At 34.6% G+C, this 19,983-nt stretch overlaps 1 protein-coding gene across 28 annotated transcripts in view; it reads left to right on the top strand.

Moving 5' to 3' along the window:
* MPDZ (multiple PDZ domain crumbs cell polarity complex component) overlaps positions 1-19,983 on the top strand; it is a 225,062-nt gene that overhangs the window by 169,194 nt on the left and 35,885 nt on the right. For 13 of the 28 annotated variants that reach the window (XM_020969728.1, XM_078152490.1, XM_078152491.1 and 10 more), the window contains 7 exons: positions 4,487-4,585; positions 5,363-5,434; positions 8,918-9,080; positions 10,187-10,383; positions 11,281-11,372; positions 11,622-11,712; positions 14,023-14,103. In XM_020969728.1, the coding sequence (XP_020825387.1) occupies positions 4,487-4,585; positions 5,363-5,434; positions 8,918-9,080; positions 10,187-10,383; positions 11,281-11,372; positions 11,622-11,712; positions 14,023-14,103 (795 nt within the window). The remainder of the gene's footprint in view (positions 1-4,486; positions 4,586-5,362; positions 5,435-8,917; positions 9,081-10,186; positions 10,384-11,280; positions 11,373-11,621; positions 11,713-14,022; positions 14,104-19,983) is intronic. The other 15 variants (XM_020969745.2, XM_078152492.1, XM_020969748.2 and 12 more) reach the window with 2 other exon arrangements.

The raw sequence follows: 19,983 nt of genomic DNA on the forward strand, positions 1-19,983 counted from the left end.
GATAAGGCAGTTTGGGTGGGGTAAATTCTTTGGGCAGGATCAGAAATGCCCTGGAAAGTCTGAACTTTGAATGAGGAAATAGAAAAGCAAAAAAACCTGGATTCCTTCTCTCCCCACCCCCACATGTGTTAATTGGCTATTAATATGAGAGAAATAATCATTTCTCTCAGGGATATCATACACACTTTAAGTGTAACTATCTTTATCAAGTCACTTAAAATTAAAATGCAAAATTCTTCTAATCTAATTACATGATAGAAAGGGATTTGAGTACTTTCTACATCCTTTTTCTGAACGTTGGTCCTGTCGGTTAGTTGCATAGAGAAACACCAACAAATAGGTTGTACAATGTGATCAGGAAAGCTAAACTGTTAATATTCAGAGACCTAAGTGACAAACAACATACTGGATTTCTCTTACTAATTCTTTCTTTTGTTATCAGAACAGGTGTAGCTCTGGGCTGGATTGACTGTAAGAAATTAATTTAGTAATTCCAACTATAAGTAGCTATCTTCACATCTGCAATTCATAATTATCCAGTTGTTTATTGTTAGATAATAATTATCCGTTCAATTGAGAAGATCTACCAAATGGTGGGGTAGCATCATAATGCATTCCATATAAATGCTTTTCAGCTTGTTTAAATAATTATTAATCTTGATACATTCATTCTTCCATTTGTTGTGTTAAACATAGATACAGCAAGATAACACTGGCATAGCTTGTTTAAATGACGTTAAAGCAATTTTTTTTTAGTTCCAGACTTCTATATTTGAGACAATAATATAAACTGCTGATTAGTAATTCACAGGATTACCTTTGGAGCTTCATAAACATTTCTGTCAGTGCCAAACATAGCTTCTTAGTGTTTTAAGACCAGACATCTCTGTACCACAGATAAAAGATATCCTGCTTTGATATTAAATGTATTCTTATTCCTGACAAAATAGTGATTTGATGTGTGAATGGGTCCATCCTTTCATTGGTATGGCTATTCTTTCCACTCAGTTGAACAAAAGCCCTCCACACCTCTTAATGAGATTTTTGGCAATGTTTTTGGGTAAACCCTCCATATGGCACTCACTTTATATGATGTACTACTTCTCTTTGTTTTTATTATCTTCAGAGTACCCGTATAGTCCTCAGTCTGTCTACCTATTTCTTCATACTGTTGCAAGATTTGAAGATAAATCTCATCTGAATTGATTTAATCAGAATTCATCATAATGTTTATAGTGAGGTTTATTTACCTTTTTTGAAATTTCTTCTTCCTGTTGTTTATATTCCTATTCCTAATAACTCCATGGGAAACTGTACTTGAGTTTCAGTAGCACATGTTTTTCCACAGTAGGTACCTGCCCATTACAGGTATAAGATAACTTTGCTTGTAAATTGCCCTAAAAGTTATAACTGCCAGTGAATCTGACAGGGCCTTTATATCTACTTTACAGCATTATACACAGCAGAATGATGCATAACAGACTGATGAATTCACTGAACCAGTCTCCCATTTGAAGTGGGTTCACTCAATTCAAAAAGAGCCAAATTTCTCTCTTCTTCTGTCTCCCACTGCAACCCTGTCTTTTTTTTTCCAGTTAATAATCCTCCAGTTTGCTGTCAATGGCCCTTGAGGATGTAAACATAAATGACAGTCACTGATTTTTCAATATGAATTCTGTTCCATTTCTATAAATTTTTAGGTAATAATAAGAAGAATGTTTAAGTGATCTATCATTCCATTTGTGTTCATACTGTTCTTCTATACTCTAGTGTCAGGGCCAAGTTCTAATCCCAAATAACTACAAATGAAAAATAACTTAAGAAATTTGGTTAGTGATAAATATAGCCATTTCCTAGATTTTTATGATTTCTGAAGTTTTCCATAGTATTACATGGGGAGGGTGAACATTTCATAGGAAAAGCAGGGTGATGTAGAATATAGGTATGTGCTGTTATGGCCAGATCACCTCCCTTTTCATGCCCCAGAAAACTCTGTCATAGATGATTTGACAATTTACATCAGTAGAGGAAGTTTCTACTCTGGCAGTTTCTTAAACAAATTAAATAATAGCTCTAAACCAGAAAACCAGAGAATCTCACATCAAATTTTATTAATAACAATGGTTGACATTTACATTGTACTCTACATGTCATGCTATCTTCGTACCAGCGCTTTGAGGTAGGTAATCTACCAGTATTATTATACCCATCTTACAGTTAAAGAAATCTAGGTTCAGGAGGTAAGCAACTTGCTCAGACTCCTGCTAATAAGTACTAGAAATGAGATTCCAATCCAATTCTCACTCCAATCCACATCCAGCATTCTTGTTACTGTAACATATTACCTCTCATCTGATACTTCAAACCAGTCATTCCCATTTATAGGTTCATGAACCCTTTGGGAGTTTGTGACAACATTCTGAGGAGTTCCTGGTAACAATTCCTTAATGTGCCTTATGCAGTAAATAAATGCAGAATACTGTAAATAGTATATTAAATTGCCCTGGGGATTCACAACACATTTTTGTTTTTATTGTTCTTGTTATTGAAAGGAGTTTGCCCAAGACCAAAGCAACAAAACTTTGGGAACCACTGCAACAAAGTTCTTGTTGCTAAAATGCTAAAGAAGTACTATCTTCTTTCCTACAAAAGATTAAACCATTGGACCTAGGGTATTTTGTCTTCCTCTCCCTAATCATCTTTATCAAATTGATAAATGACCACATTAACTTTGGTATTTTAATGCAACAAGTATTATTGAATAACACAACATGTACGAGGCACCAGGCTAGACCATGGAAATGCAGACCTGAAAAATGACAATCCCTGTCTTCAATGAGACTAAAATCCAGTGGTTTCCCACTTGGTAAAATGAAGAATTTAAATTAAAAACTTTATTAAAAAGCGCAGTAGAATTTGAGAGGAGCAAAAGCATCAGTGTGCCCATTTTTTATTTAGGAAAACAGTTAAGAGAACAGCAGTTAGAAAGAAGACTGGCATAAGCTTTAGTAGAAATTTGCATCTGAATATTTCACTAGAATACAATCATGCAGTGTCGTGGCACATGACTGTACCATAGCTTACACTTAATGCTGCCAACAAGGCTTTTATGAGGAGAAATAGCAGAAACATCTAACTAGAGCTGAAATGAATTTTAAATGTATGCAACTTTTCTCTTAGACGATACATGAAATAAAAGAATAAGAAAATTTGAAAAGTAAGGGTGGGGAAATATCCCCCCCCAGCAAAAAAAACCAACAAGCCTATGGAAATGCTGGATTACAGTGGGCAATCATCCTTCCTTTCAATTTATTAGGCTCTAGAAATATTGGCTTATAGATCATTACAGACAAGTTAAAAAATAGAGACTGCAAGGAATTTAAAAAAATTCTTTTTTAAAATTTATTTAGTTTTAGTTTTCAACATTTACTTCCACAAGATTTTGAGTTCCAAATTTTCACCCCATCTCTCCCCTCCCCCACCTCAAGATGGCATGCATTCTGAATATCCCTTCCCCTAGTCTGCCCTCCCTTCTCTCTCTCCCCGGCTTCTCTTATCCGCTTCTCCTTCTACTTTCCTGTAGGGCAGGATAGATTTCTATACCCCATTTCCTGTATTTCTTATTTCCCAGGACTGCAAGGGACTTTCATAGGCTGCTCCTGAGGTCTTTTACTTCCTTACAGGGAAATTTATTCAAGTTGATTCCCCTGTGTTCCATCTTCTTCTTCTTCTTTGGTTTTCACCCACAGCTTCCCCAAACCCCATTTCTCATCCCCTCTATCCCAGGCAAAAGGAAGAGGAAAACAGAAACTGACAAAATTTATTTCATCAACTATTTGTTTTCTTTACCTTTTGTTTTTGTTTTTAAGCATGAAATAATTGAGAAGTAACTTTAACAACCAATAAAAGTAATAATAGTACAATGGAAAATGGGAAGGAGGGCATAACTGTGGAGATTCTTGAACTGGCACACTATAATGTTTTGTTTTGTATTTGAATATATACATATATAGTGAAATGTAAAATTATTTCTATTTTCTGAAATGAGCAAACAAATGTACTTATTATAATACTTTAAAATATAGTGGGGGTATCTATATGTCAACATATATATAAATATATATGTGTGTGTGTGTGTGTGTGTTTATATGTTTGTTGGTACAATGAATAATACAAAGGCATTCTTTTGGGGTGGGGCCATCATCAGACAAACCAGCTTCCATATTTAAATTTACGAGCTGGTTTTGACCCTTGTGAACTCCTTCTTTTATTCAGCATTTTAAAAGGAGCATCAATTATTTTGTTTTTATGTTAAATGCTTTTAATTTCAGATTATTTAAGTATTCTGATTATATTAATAATTAGATCTAAAAGCTAAATATAATTATACACATATATAACTTTTAATAGAATATATTCCATTTTAGCTCTGAAGCCATACTTGAGAACTGCTTTTCTTCATAGGTCCTCTTCTGTTTCCTTTTAGAAACCCCCTTTGCCTTCCCTGCCGTACCATCTTCACACTAAGTACAGTTTCAGCAGCACTAACCCCTTTGCTGATTCTCTGCAGCTCAACACTGATAAGGTTGGATAATGCCTTTGGCTTGCAATTCCTCTTTCCAAAAGTGCTGTATGTGCTTTGTTATTGCTTTAGTGAATTCTTAATCTACATTGTTAAATTTGATCTGAAAAAAAAACTTTTGAGCTTCTAGGAGGCATGAAAATACTCTTTTAAATAGATTGTCTATACTAGATCCAGTTCATTTTTGTAACTGAAATTAGATGTCCCTTATGAACAGTAAGGGTGATTATTATATGTGTGTCTTTTTTTTGTAGTTTTGATTTTTGATATTGATGTTGTTTGTAAATGAATTTTTTTTTCCGTTCAACTTATGAAAAATTATTTATGAAAACTTTGCACTGTTGCAAGCAATTTAAAAACTACTACATTTACAGATTTGTCCATAGTAGTAACAGAATAGTGTGTCTACATCTAGCCTTCTTATGTAATAGTGGATATATGAGTCTATTTATATTCCCCAAATGTTCTGATGATAAGTGTCTGGGCCAAGAAGCAGCATACACAGTTCTGCTTCTGTAGACTTTATATGAAAATTAATATTCTGGTAAATTTGGAAAACCTTTTCAGAAAAAATTAGCAGGCATTAAAAAAACTGTATACTGGTATTTGATCATGGAAAGGGTTGAATTTGCCATTTATGTCTATCAGGAAGCATTTCATGAATTACGGCAGGTTTTTTACCCATCTTTAATATGCAAGGGATTATATACTATAGGAATGTGCATAATCAAAGTTGATAATAATCTATAATGTGTGGAATGTTATTTTCTGTTACTGTAGGGTGTACAGAATCCAGGTAGAGTTACCTTCCGTTGTTCCCCAACTAACCCTTTTGCTCCCACACCATTTAAGGTTTGTCTCAGTATGTAGTTTTATACAAATAAGTGCGTGTGTTGCACTTAGTATGCTGTGATTGATGTTTGCAATTCATGTATGTGTATGTATGTATGTGGCATGTAATATTTTCAGAATAGCTTATGTTTTCTACTTTACCTGCTATCCTGAAAGCTATAAAATATGCATGTTAAAGGATTATCGTTACCATCAAGGAATGTGTAGAGTGCCAACAATGAGCTAATTACATAAGCTCAATGGGAGGGGGTGTGTCAGTGTTAGTGAAATGGTTAGACTCCATTCAGTCTTCCACTAGGTAAAGGGCTAGTCTTTAAGAGTTTCTGTATTTTACTATAGCAACATTTAGGTTTGCACCTTAGACTTTTGAAGATTTTACTTTAGCCTAAGAAGTATTTCTAACAAGCTGATGTCTTCAAGGAAGATACCATTCAGCAAATACACATTAAGTTGCTGCTATGCTCAGAGAGCCATCATAGTCACCAGGGGCCATAGGAAGTTTAGATAAGCCATAGACCCTGTTGGAGATAAGATACACATATGGTTAATTAAAATAAACACTACACAGCACGTGTATGAGAGTTGCAAAGCAAAGCCAAGTTCAAGGTAAAAAAGTAATTTCTGACCTACAGATGAAGGATGGAATTTGATGGAGTTGGCATGAGCAGACTTGAAAGGATTGTTAAGAATTCAACATGGAAAAAGGGAGGGCAATTCCACACATAGGGCATAATGTGAGCTAAGATAGAAATGTGTTGAAAGCTGGGTTGCTGGGTAGAGGGTAGGCAAAAGTATAGTCTATTTTTAGCTGTAACAGATACTGCATGAAGTGAAGTGGATCAAGATAAGACTGGGAAGGACCTAGAATTCCAGGCAAAGAAGTTTGCTAACTACATTCTAGCCTAAATAGAACTCATTTATATAAGATGTCATGCCATAATTTTGTTGGGAGCCATACAGTCTGAATTTCTAGATTTGCCAAAATTCTCTTTTGGGAAAAAAATGAGTTTTGGGAAGCATATATTTTAAGTTTGCTCATTGTTTTATTTGGTAAAATTTTCCTAATTGTTACTTTTCCATCACTTCTGTTTATCATAAAAAAAAGTTATCCTTTTTTATAACTGAAAAATTTTAGAGACGTTTCTACAATGCATTATTAATAAAACTTGACTGAATCAAATGAGCCATGTGAGATTAATACAAAGCTCATCCTGGGTGAAGTTTGGAGCAGCGTTACATTTTTTTAAGATTGCAAAAGCTTCATTTATTATAGCAATATGCAGGCTGGTTAGACAACATTTTGTTAATGGAAAAGATCATTCATTATATAGCAAGCTTTGTTATGCAGCAGTCTTTGTTGATCAAAATCATCATGTGATCAGCACTTTGTTGTGGCAGGGCAGTTAATATGCATAATAATAACCCTTTGGTACTTTGAAATTCTGATGACCTTTTCTGAATCATTTTCATGGTGTCCTCAAAAAAGGACTGGACTTGGATCATTGAACTCTGGAATCCTGGAACTGAGTTCTAATCCCAACTTTCTTCCAAATACTACTTTTGTAATCTAAGGCGAATCAATTAACCTCTTTCTGGGTATCATTTTCTTTATCTGTAAAATGTGAGGATAGATTGTTTCTGAATCCCCTTCTGTTTCTATGAGCTACATAGAATACATAATTACTCAACACAGTCTTTATTTTAACATGCTATCATGAGAGGAAATTTAATATAGCAGGTAGAGATCCATCCTTGAAGCCAGAAGGACTTGGACTCTGACTGTGTGTTCCAGACCAAGTCACTTAATTTCAGTGGTCCAGGCCAGAGAGGTCAAACATACTGGTGGGCCCCATGTGGGCCCACCTTTCTTGAGTGCCATCAAAATAAGATTAAGATATAATTGGAAATATTTAACAAAATAAATAAAAATAGAATGAAACAGACGATTATTAATATATGGCTTTCTAAGTCACTATGTAGCTCACAGGAATCCTTACATATGGTTTAGTGGCCCCACTTTGACACCATTGCTCTAGGGAAATTCTCGTAAGACTAAATTGCAGAGAAGGTTTTGCTTTACTTTGATAGAGGGAGTTTCCTCATCCAGAAGGTCCTTGTACTAATCAAATTGTAGGTCCAGTTATCACTATTCTGCCATGTGCTGTTTTTTTGAACAGCTGATTAAAAATCAATAAGCACCTATTATTATGTACCTAATAATAGGAGAAGTTGATTGCCAAAGAAATAAATTTTAGTCCCTGCCCAGGCATATATGTACAAGAAACAATGAAGAGTAAGATGAAATACAAGCAACAGTATAATAGGAGGGAGAAGAAGGAAAATGATCAGTATAATTTTAGAGATACCAGGGAAGGCTTCTGAAAGCTCATGGTACTTGCATTTCTGGGGTCTTTTCTTGTCTTAAAATTGTGGCATGCAAATATATATGTATACCCAGACTCTGCTGACTTTAATGATTTATTTTAATTTTTAATGATTGCTTATTTGCTGGATAACTATAACTATGGCACACACATATATAAAGAATCCAAAGTGATATATGTATATACATATACATCGCTTTGGACTTATTTATATTTAGAACAAATATTTTTACATTTGCCCCTCCTCTGAAGGTGCCAGTGTTCCGGTGTATTGACCTGCACTCATTTTTCTAAGGCTATGAAGTTCTATGCAAAAAATAGGTCTGTAACCTGAACCATCAGATTAGGATCAGACTAGATGACTCTCAGACATTCCATCTTATTCCAAGATTCTCTGATTCCATAAAGACAAGAGTCAGGAAGTAATAGTAATGATAGATAAAATTTATATAGTGCTCTAAGATTTGCAGAGTGCTTTGTGTATACTTTCTCATTTGTAGAGTTGAGAGTAGGGTAGAGTTGAGAATCCTGAATTCAAAGCTCATTTTCTTCACAAGAGGGGCATATGAAAAATGCATGCAAAAATTCAATATAAATCTAAGGTATATATTTTGTATACATTTCAGTTGAGCTACTATTTCAAAGCCGGATGTCTCAGTTAACTTCCTTTTAATTTGTTGAAAGAACCTACCAAACCCCGCAAGCCTCACCCACTCTATCTACATATTTATGAAAAAATTTGAATGAGGGATTTTTTTTAAAGGGGAAGTTTGTGCTAATTTCATATGATAGTCATTTCAGTCTTCAAAACTGAATGATTCTTTACTTTAAAAATAGTGCATAACAGGCCATTAAATTGGGCTTTGAATATTTGCTGTGTGGAGTACATTTAGACTTTAACTGAATCTTGTCTATCATAATATACATGTGATCGAATGCCATCACTTTCCCCTATAGCTTTCATTCCACAATGTAATTGCTGTGTGTTTGAAACATTAAAGTCATAGTTGTTGTTGTTTCTTCCTTTTTTTTTTCATTCTGTGAAGTTTTCTGGTCCTTAGACTGCACATATTTACTGCATTCTTCTTGTTCTCCACAGGCATCTAGTCAGTTGGATTCAGAGGCTGAAAAGACTTCATTCCCCAGCTTGTCTCTACCCCCTCCTTCAACATTTTCTGGAATGAGCAGTGATACTGAAGAGTCATGTTCCAGCAAAGTCTCAGAAGATGGAGACAAAGAAGATGAGTTTGGCTACAGTTGGAGTAAGTTGTTCTGTTGGAATGGTGTTTAGAAAGGAGTTTTGTTAAAATAGATTGGTTTGGGTCCAGGTGAATGCCTGTTTAGTTTCCCTAAACAGAATAATCTGAAAATGAAAATTACTCATGGTTTTGCTTGAATACAACACACATTCCTGAGGCAACAAAGCATGTTTTTCTTTCTTTTTAAAATCCTCTTTATTCAGACTTTCCCATTTATAGTGTTTACTACAAAGAGACTTACATGAAAGTAAGAATAAATGGGCTCCCTTTGATGATTAAATTGTTTGTAATTAATTATAGTTGGTATGCATGTATAATTGGTAGATATTCTAATCTTTGTGGTCTTTTGGCCTCAACATACAGACAGCATGATGTAGGAGCAAGCAGTAAACTGGACCTGAAAGCCAAATCCTTTCTTCCTTTGTAAATGTGAGAAACTCAACAAATTTCACTTTTACTTTACTGATATGTAAAATAAAAGGGAATTCCAAGAGCTACTCCTATTTACAGTTATGTTTTCATGGTTACAGCCTCAAGAATATTTATTTTGCTGTGCTCATGAAAAGTACATTAGTATACAAGCAATTTTCCATCAGGGAAAGGCAAGACTTATCTCCAGGTTAAGTTTCCCTATTGATAATTCAGACGATTTGGGTTTTAGCCTTGGTTCTGCCACTAACTAGTTGCATTATGGTGAGCAAATCAATTTAATATCCCTGTGTGTCAGTTTGCTGACATACATTGTGAAGACTTCGATTTAAATTATATCCAAATTACTTTGTAGCTCTCAACAAAAAAAAAAAAAAGAAAAAGGTTATCTTCTAAGAAAATTAACCATTCCAAAAGGCAAAGGAAGGAGATTCTTTAATTTTGCCAAAGTTGTTATAAAGAAAGCACTGTTTCTTCTTCTTCTTCTTTTTTTAAAGATATAAGTTAAAGTAGTTTTTTTCAAAAAATGACATAGGAAACTGAAGAAACAGTATAAAGTATATAATACTAACAAAGTAGGTGGTGGCATGTGGAGATTGCAGCTAAGTAATGATGATCAGAATTCTTAGATATTAATAATAATTAGCTCCTTAAACCTGCTCACTTTCAATTTTATATAGAAAATATCCTTCAGCGCTATGGAACCCTAGCCGGTGAACTCTTCATGATTGAACTAGAAAAAGGTCGAACTGGTTTGGGCCTGAGTCTTGCTGGAAACAAAGATAGATCAAGAATGAGTGTCTTTATAGTTGGAATTGACCCAAATGGTGCAGCTGGGAAAGATGGTCGACTGCAGATTGGAGATGAACTTCTGGAGGTAACTTTCTTGTGGTATCCCACTCTGTGATGTATACTGAAGACAAGAAAATCCTAATAAAAGATAGAATCACCAATTTGCAATGCAGCAATAATTCATTCTTATCATTTTATTGTGAAAAAAATAGGCTCTTATTGATGATTGAAGGTCAGGTTGGCCTTACCTAAATGACCATGGTTAAGTCACCTAACGTCTCTGACTCCTTATTTGCTAATCTATAAAATGGGACTTATAGTACCTACATTGCATATTTCATAGGATAACTGGTGAGGAAGGTGCTTTGTAAAAATGAAGCATCATAAAATACAGTATAAAATAAAAGCACACCCTAGACTTCTATTGCCCATGAGTCAAACAGAGACTCATTTGGGACTCTGAACACTGTGATTCTGCTGTTACATACCAGGAAACTGGCAGCAGTCACAGCAGCAAGATCCTTTGAATAATTTGAGTAGCTTGTTAATTGATGAGAGAGCCAGATCGTAAGCGACTGCAGCTAATAGAAGACGGCAAGCTCCAGTGACTTCCTGCTTGCCTGACAGATGCCTTAGACTACTAGAGCACATGGTGACTAATCTTAGACACTACATGGTCATTAAACTATGTGGCGTTTGTGTGTGTGTTGTGTATGGGGTGGGGAAAAAGGGACACAGACAGATAGAAGGAGAAACAGAGAGGAAGAGAGAGATAATCTTTATTTCTGCTCTCAGAGATTGATGGTTAAACATACACAAACACACACACACATACATTATATATGCATGTGTGTATATGTACGTCAAGACAGTTATTTCATCAGAATGATCAAAAGTGACACACATTCTGCTTTTTAAAGATAGTGTTTTATGAAATAGAGAAATCTAAATTTCAAGGCTAGTCTATATTTGTTTTATACAGATAAATGGGCAAATTTTATATGGAAGAAGTCATCAGAATGCCTCATCAATAATTAAATGTGCCCCATCAAGAGTAAAAATCATTTTTATCAGGTGAGCCTTATTTTCCTACCAGTTTTCTAAACGCTTTAGCTAGAAAGTCAATTGTACATTCTTTTATGTTTATTCCAGAAATGCTAATTAGATGTCTGCTATGTTAAAGCATGAATGAAAAACAAAATGTATATTTTTAAAAACAAATAAATATCCCAGATTTCTATTTAAGGGCATACCTGCCACCTATTACTGTAGATGTATATATTATTTAAATTGAACTTAGCATGATTATACTTTGTTTTCTAGAAATAAAGATGCAGTGAATCAAATGGCTGTTTGTCCTGGTAAAGGACTGGAAGGTTTACCTTCTACTGTAGAGGCTCTTCAGAATCAGGAGGTATCTTAGTTGCATATTTTATTTCTTTGTGAAAGGACTTTATTAAGTGCTCTGTAGAGTGGTGCTTAAATTGATTAGGACAAAGTAAAATAATCAAATTGATATAAATACATATTTAGAAATCTTTTAACATATAGTATATTCTCTTTTTACTGCAGTCACTTGTCTTACATGATTTAGCATTAAATTTCCAGTCATTTGTCACATGTTCTTTAATTCTTTAATGTATGAGGCATGCAAGTGGCACAATGGATAAGAACATTGGGGTCTGGAGTCAGGAAGACCTGAGTTCAGATCTGACTGCATATTCTTACTAGTTGTGTGATCCTGTACAAGTCACAGAGGTTACTCTGCCTCAGTTTCCTCATCTGTAAAATTGTATAATAATGCCCTGTACTTCCCAGGATGGTTGTGAATATAATAATTATAAAGTGCTTTGCAAACTTTAAAGCACTATGTAAGTGTTAGCTATTATTATTATGACTAATTCTTCATCACTAAACAACACTTTTCATCCTAAAATCACCTTTGACAGTCCATTTTTCCATATCTAGCCTTAATTATACTCCTTGGGTTTCTGTCATTAAAGTATGCTCTTTAAGAACTACAGGTCTTACATATTTCTTTGGAGTAATATCCATCCTTAAGTGCTACAGAATTAAAACACAGCAAAAAAAGCACACGTGTGTGATGCAAAATCTAGCAGTCAACTAACAGAGAACTATGCTAAGTTGGGAAAATCAGCTAAATTCTATTTTGTTGATCAAAGATTTTAGATCATCTCAGTGATAGTAAAAACACATACACATGTATATACACACAATTGCTGTCACAAAATGATACCAAATTGCTTATCCTACATAATTTGCACACCACTACAAATTTCAATAATTATTTAAAAATATATTATTCAAAATTCTCTGAACTAATCCACAAAGTTCATACAATTGTTAAAGCAAATAAAAAAGCCTTTTATTTGTCATACCAGGATGTACTATTGGGCCAATATTTGTCATCCACAATCCTCAGTTCATTTCTATTTGATTCAAAAAACATTCCTTAAGTATAAAAAAAAAAGTTGTTCTAGGTACTGGAGGACATGGACTTTGCCTTCATGGAGCTAATAGTCTAGGAGAGAGAAATGGCATATATACAAATTACTCTTATTTTATTATAGCAATGTATATAACACATTATGCATTGTTTGTATCTATATTATAGTTAGAAGTACTTGTATAAATATTTCTTATTATAATATATACAAAATATTTCCAACAATATAGATACAAAAATATGTCTATGTTATAGATACAAATGACAAATTTCTAATTATAATATAGATACAAATAATAGCTTTAAGAGTTAAGAGATACAAAGGAGATGCTATGCATGGTCCAAAGGGGGCAATACTATTCTCTACCCAGTGTTTTATTGATGTATAAACATCTTCCTTTCAGTACAGAGTGAAACACAAACTTGTTCTGTATCTGTATCTTCTGTATCTTGGAATCCTCTCTATGGTGCCACTTACTCAGTGAAATAGATAGATGCAAGCTCAAATGAACAGACAGCTTTTTGCTAAATCTTCTCTCAGGACAGTGACCCCAGGTCTGCTGCAATCTTTGTTGTTCTTACAGTTGAAGTTGTGCAGGAGAAAATTTCATATTGCTGTTCATACCAGCTGACTGATGTTAGTGTGAAAAAAAAGCACTTTATTAATAGGAGTTGTTATTATTATTACTACAGGAAATAATGGAGAATGTCTACAGTTTTCAAACCGACACATTTAAATGGTGATTAATTTCATTTAGAGGAGAAAAAAATTTTTAAAAATGGTTGATGGATGCTGAGGCAGAACCTGCTGTTTTAGGGCATTTGAGTTTTTAAAGTAGGGATTTTTAACTTTATATATGTTGTAGCCATCTCAGAATAGTGTTTTTAAATGTGACATATGTATGACATATGTACATATTACAAAGAAAACCCAATTACATTGAAATATAGTACTCAAAACATTTTTTTATTGAAGTTTATGGATCTCAGGTTAAGAAACTGTGCCTTAGAGATTTTCTACAGTTACATCATAGAAATTCTAGGCAACTTTGGAAAGTCATTTAACCTCAAAGGTAATTTATTTTATAAAATGATTAAAACTCAATTTGTAAGATAAAATATTTGTAAATTTCATCAAGTGCTAAACAACAATAATAATAACAAGAAAAATGCCACTCTGTTGAATTGTTTTGATTAAAATGGATCTTTTTGTTTGAAAATATGCTTGATTTTTTTTAAATTTTTTTCCTCCTGTAGGCTGAATTGAGTACTACCAGTTCTATTATAGCAATAGACTTCAGTTCTTTTAAAAATGTCCGTCATCTGGAACTTCCCAAGGTAAATCTACTTTAAATAGCCATGAAGTTTATGTGTCTTTTAAAATCAATTTCTAAGTAATAGCTTAAAAGAGAAATCACTTTACTGGGAAACCATTTATAATGGACACCAAAAGTCAGTCCATTACACCCAATTAAACATTTATTAAGGACCTGTAATGTTCCAGGCACTGCCTTAGGTGCTGGTGCAACGTACATTGAATGAAATAATCCCTACTTGTAAGGAACTTAGAGCCCAATAGAGGAGACAAAAAAAAAATGGTTAAGTACATATAGCTTAAATATAAAGAAGATAAATACCAAAAAGAGAGACTAATTTCAGTTGATTAATGAGATTTGAAGCCAGATCACAAAAAGGTTGATAAGTGAGAGGTAAAGAAGTAGAGGCAGCTTTTCCTTCGAGTTTGTCTGAAAAGAGGAAGACAAATAACTGAGTCCTGTACTTTCTGAAAGATAACTTTTACATGTTTTTTTCATTTTCTGTAGCATTAGGAACCTAAATGTATTCAGTAATAAGCATTCAGTTTGACCATAAACCTACAAGAAGTTGACATTTTTTAAAGTATTGAATTATTAAATGTGGATTGTAACCTGAAAAATTTTATAATACTGATATATCTTATTTATTTTAGAAATGTGTGTGAGTCTTCATTACAAGCTACAAGTGAATCACTCCGGTAGTGCTTATTTTAAGCAGACTTAAGACACATTTAATTTCGGAGTTAAGGTTTTGGAAGAGAAGATAGCTTTTACAGAGTCTATTGAAAGAAACTTTGTTAATGATCCATATTCTCACTCCTTAAGAACTTCCCTTTACTACTCCTGGGAAATTTAACACTCTAGTTTGTTCAGAGTTGAACTAGTGAAGTTAGATGGATGGATGGATGGATGGATGAATGGATAGATAATGTATATATGTATAAGTGTATATATATATATGTGTGTGTGTGTGTGTATACATGCATTGATATTTAGAAATATATATAACATATATATATACTCTATATACTAATATATATACACATATGTGCTACATATACATACACACACATATATATTACAGTTTATACTTGTCATTAAAGGATGATTGGATTTGTGATTTCATCAATACAGGAACTACTACATGAGGAAACTTCTACCAATGCAAGGTAGCACATTCTCTGAAACATATAATCTTAGAGAGTTAGCCTAACACACTGGAAGAAAAGTGGCTAAGATCACCTAGTCAGCTTGTGTTAGAGACCAGATTTGAATCTATGTCTTCCTAGCTTTGCTATACTGCCTCTTTGTATTAAAATAATGAAAAGTAAAGAGAATTGTTGTGGTGGTTTTGGGCCAAAGAGTTAACATCTTGAGCCTTAGTTTCCTTATACTTAAAATGAGAATAGTAATTGCACTCATTTGATGCCTTACATCATGAAATAAACACAGGGGTGTTGCAAAGGTCAAATGAAATAGTGTATATAAAGCACTTTGCAAACCTTGAAACACTATGTAAATGCTAGTAGTCATCATCGTCATCATCATCAATGCTTATAGAGTAAAATAGGTGTGTACTTATATATATATATATATATATATATATATATATATATATATATATATATTATATATACAAACTGGTTTAGGTCAGCTAGGTGGTGCAGTAGATAGAGCACCAGGCTTAGAGTCTGGAAGACTCACCTTCTTGAGTTCAAATCCAGCCTCAGACACTTACTAGCTATGTGACCCTGGGCAAGTCACTTAATGCTGTTTGCCTAAGTCTTCTCATCTGTAAAATAAGCTGGGGAAGGAAATGGCAAACCACTCCATTATCTTTGCCAAGAAAACTCTAAATGGGGTCACAAAAGAATTGGATATGACTGAAATAACTGAACAACAAAATTTCTGGAATATATATGTATGTGTAAGTATATATGTATGTATGTGTGTATCCATATATACACTTGTGTATACAGATATACATATATGTGTATGTATATTTGTATATATGTGTGCATATATATACATATACATATGTATATATATGCATGCAGTGCACACATTTGAGTTTGATCTGCATTATTACTTTCTTAAGTCTAGACAATCAACAAAACAATACATCAAGTTCTGATTCGCTGAGATTGCCAATTACTGAGGTATAAATGCTAGCACTGAAAATTTTAACAATCATCTCTTCCAAGCTAATTAGAACTGTCTCCAGCATACCCCTGTATATGTGATAGTTTACAACTTTAAAATTCTGTGTAGAAGTAATATATTCTTATGTAGAGAGATATCTAGAAACCTAAATCTTTTTTTTTTATAAACAGGGAATCTCTCTGAGACTAGCTTTTTTTCAATTTAGCATTTAAGTATTTTTAAAATATCAGACATTATTAGCATGTAAATATGTTTTAGTCAGAATTATTATTAGCACATCCTGCACAATTGAGAAGTACCAGCTCATTGAAGCACATAGAATTTTCCTTTTCCAGTTCCTCAGATAAATATTTCAGCTGAATACAAGCAGAGTGAGCAGTTTATTACTGAATTTCTCATTTCTGAATCTGCCACGAAGACAAGAATTACTTTGTGTACATATATCCCTACTCTCCCTGCTCATTGTTTTATAGCATAAGGAACCTTATCTTTAGACATCTTGGCTTGCTTTCTTACATGTTTACTTTATACTTTTTTGAGTGATCCATCATAGACTTGTTTTTTCCACAGAGCTATTCTTACTACTCACTAGTATCCATCCTGACAGAAGTGAAGTGGGGAATTAATAATTTCTATAGACTGTCGTTCTGAGTAATTTAGCACCCCACCCCAACTCTCCAGATTTTTATAGCTTCCATATTAAATAGATGAGACTAAAGCATTTTCCTTCTGTTTAGCTTAATAAACATTAAAGTTTCAAAGAAAAATAATACTAATATTACATTCTGCATTTGGGAACTAACTAGCATGCCAGAAAAAAATATGATTCATCATTAGTCTATTTCCAAGCTATTTTTAGGTTGGGAAGAGATATGTTCAAACTGGAGTAGTCTTCCATTCCCTCTGACATGACTCTGCCCCAGGCTTTCAGGTAACATTTATACCAATATTGAACAAAGTACCAAGGAACTCCCCTTCTTTTCTCAAGGAGTTCAGTACCTGGCTCACAATCTTTCTCTCCTTCTCAACTTCTGCTTTCATAGGGGGCAAAAGTGATCCCATTTCACTTCAACTCCTCTAATAGATTGCCCCCTACTATTTCCCATTCTATCACTTATCTTCTATCTCTTCCTGTCTACTGGCTACTTCCCACACCTGCCTACAAACATGCCCATGTCTTCCTCAGCCTCAAAAAAAAAAAACCTTACTTGGTCCTTTCAACCCCATTAACTGTAATCCTATATCTTTTCTGCCCTTTCTGGTAAAACTCCTAAAGAATGCCATCTACAATAGGTGCCTCCACTTCCTCTCCTCTCACTCTCCTTTTTTTAAAGTATTATTTTATTTTTTCTCCAATTATATGTAAAAACAATTTTTATTATTCTTTTCTTTTTAAATTTTGAGTTCCAAATTATGTCGGTCCCTCTCCTTTTCTCTCTCTGAGATGGTAAGCAATTTGTTTTGGTTATACCCATTTCACTCTCTTCTTAAAACTCTACAGTCTGACCTCACCATTCTGGTAAAACTGCTCTCTCCAAAGTTATGAGTGATCTTATTACTAAATCCTGTGGCCTTTTCTCAAATTCTCCTTTCTTTGCAGACTTTGTCACTGATCCCTCTCTTTTTCTTGATATGCCCTTCTCTCTAGGTTTTTGGGACACCACCCTTGCCTGGTCCTCCTCCTACTTATCTGACTGCTTCTCAGTCTTCTTTGCTGGATCCTCATCCAAATCATACCCATTAACCATAGGTGTCCCACAGGGCTCTCTCCTTAGCACTCTCCTCTTCTTCCTCTATACTCTTTACTTGGTGATCTCATCAGCTCCTGTGGATTTAATTATCATTTCTATGCTAAGGATTCTCAGATCTACCTATCCTTCCCTAACTTCTCTGTTGACTTCTAGTCTCTCATCTCCCACTGCCTTTCAGACATCCATAACTGGATGTAGAGTAGACATCTTAAATTCAACATGTCCAAAGTTGAACTGCTCCCCCAAACTCCCTCCAATCCTTCTGCCACAGCCTATCAGTTTGTCCTTTGCAACATCCTTCATATACACCCCCCTTCTCTCCTCTGATACTACCACCACCCTGTCACAGGCCTTCATTAACTCACTAAACCTGGACTATTATAATACATTGCTAGTGGGTTTGCTTGACACAAATCTTTTCCTACCCCAGCCCATCCTCCAATTAGTCACCAAAGTAGTTCTCTCAAAGTGCTAGTCTGACCATGACAACCCCATATTCAATAAACTCTTGTGATTCCCTATTACCTCTAGGGTCAAGTATAAAATCCTCTTTTTGGCATTCGAAGCCCTTCATAACCTAACCCCTATCCTCCACTTTCCCAATCTTCCTATACCTTACACTCCTCTTTCCAATGTAATCTTGTATCAAGCAACCCTGACCTCCTTGCTGTTACGTGAACAAGGCATTCTGTCTCTCACCTCCAAGCATTTTCTCTGGCTGGCTCAAATGCCTGGAATGCTATCCTGCCTCATCTCCACCTCCTGGCTTCCTTAAAGTCCTAGCTAAAATTCCATCTTTTAAAGAAGCTTTTCCAAATGGCTCTTAATTCTAAGGCCTTCCCTCTGTTAATTATTTCCTATTTATTCTGATATAGCCATTTCCTTCTCCAGTTCCTTTTACAGATGAAGAACTGAGGCAAGCAGGATTAAATTACATGCCTAGGGTCACACAGCTAGTCTCTGAGGCCATATTTGAATTCAGAAAGATGAATCTTCCTGATTCCCAACCTAGTTCTCTATCCAATGAGCCACCTAGCTATCCCATGAAAAGAGGGGATGCTAGTTTTTTAATCTCCTTAGGCAGACTAATAGGGAAGAGATTGCCCTTCAGATGAGTCAACAACCAAATCACTTTAGGTGTAGAAAACATAAAGATATAAGCAAGAGGAGAGTTATTCTTTCTTATAAAGGTTTAGTACTCTACCCTTAATCCATTTCCCTAAGAAAGGTCTTTTTGACCTTACTTTTTGCTTCCAACCCACATTTCTAAGGGGCTTTTCTCGAAACTCTAGAAGTATCTTTTGAGAGAAATATTATTTCTTAATATTTCTAGGAAACCTGAAAAGGTAGTTTTTAATATGCCTCAACCAAATATCTGATGTGTTTGTACAAAACATTACCCTAGGCACTGGGGATACAGAGATGAAAAATGTCATAGTCCTTGCCTTATCTTTAAGGAACTTACACAAATAAGTATGAAACTAGGTAGTATGTGATGGGGGAAAGCTGAGAGCTAGACACTCTTAAAAATCAGAAGAATCTGATAGACCGCTTTCAGCTATGAGGTTGGGGATCAATGGAGAAGTCTTCATGTACTCTGAATTGGGCCTTGAAGAAATATAAGACTTTAACATATTTGAGGTAGTTTCCTCCAATCTTTGGGAATAGTACAAGCAAAGTTATGAAAATAGAAGAAGGCAGGATAAAAAGTAATTTAGTTTACCCAGAACAAACACTATGTGAAGAAATGATGAGGTTGGACAGATGCTGAAGCCAGTCGTGGAAGGCCTTGAATGTCAGGGCTAGGTAGGTTGTGAGAAGTGTTATGATGATGGCAGCACTTTAGGAAGGAGAAATAGATGAGAGGCAGGAAGAGCAGTTGAAAGTATATTATTAGGTCTAGGCCAGTTCTATAGAGTTCTATAGAGTTTGGATTCAGTCAAAGGACTGCACTTGAGAACCTAGAGGGCCACATGTGGCCTCAAGGC

The sequence above is a fragment of the Phascolarctos cinereus genome, unplaced genomic scaffold (genome assembly GCF_003287225.1).
Source record: "Phascolarctos cinereus isolate Bilbo 61053 unplaced genomic scaffold, phaCin_HiC Scaffold_4;HRSCAF=312, whole genome shotgun sequence".
Taxonomy (NCBI): Eukaryota; Metazoa; Chordata; class Mammalia; order Diprotodontia; family Phascolarctidae; genus Phascolarctos; species Phascolarctos cinereus.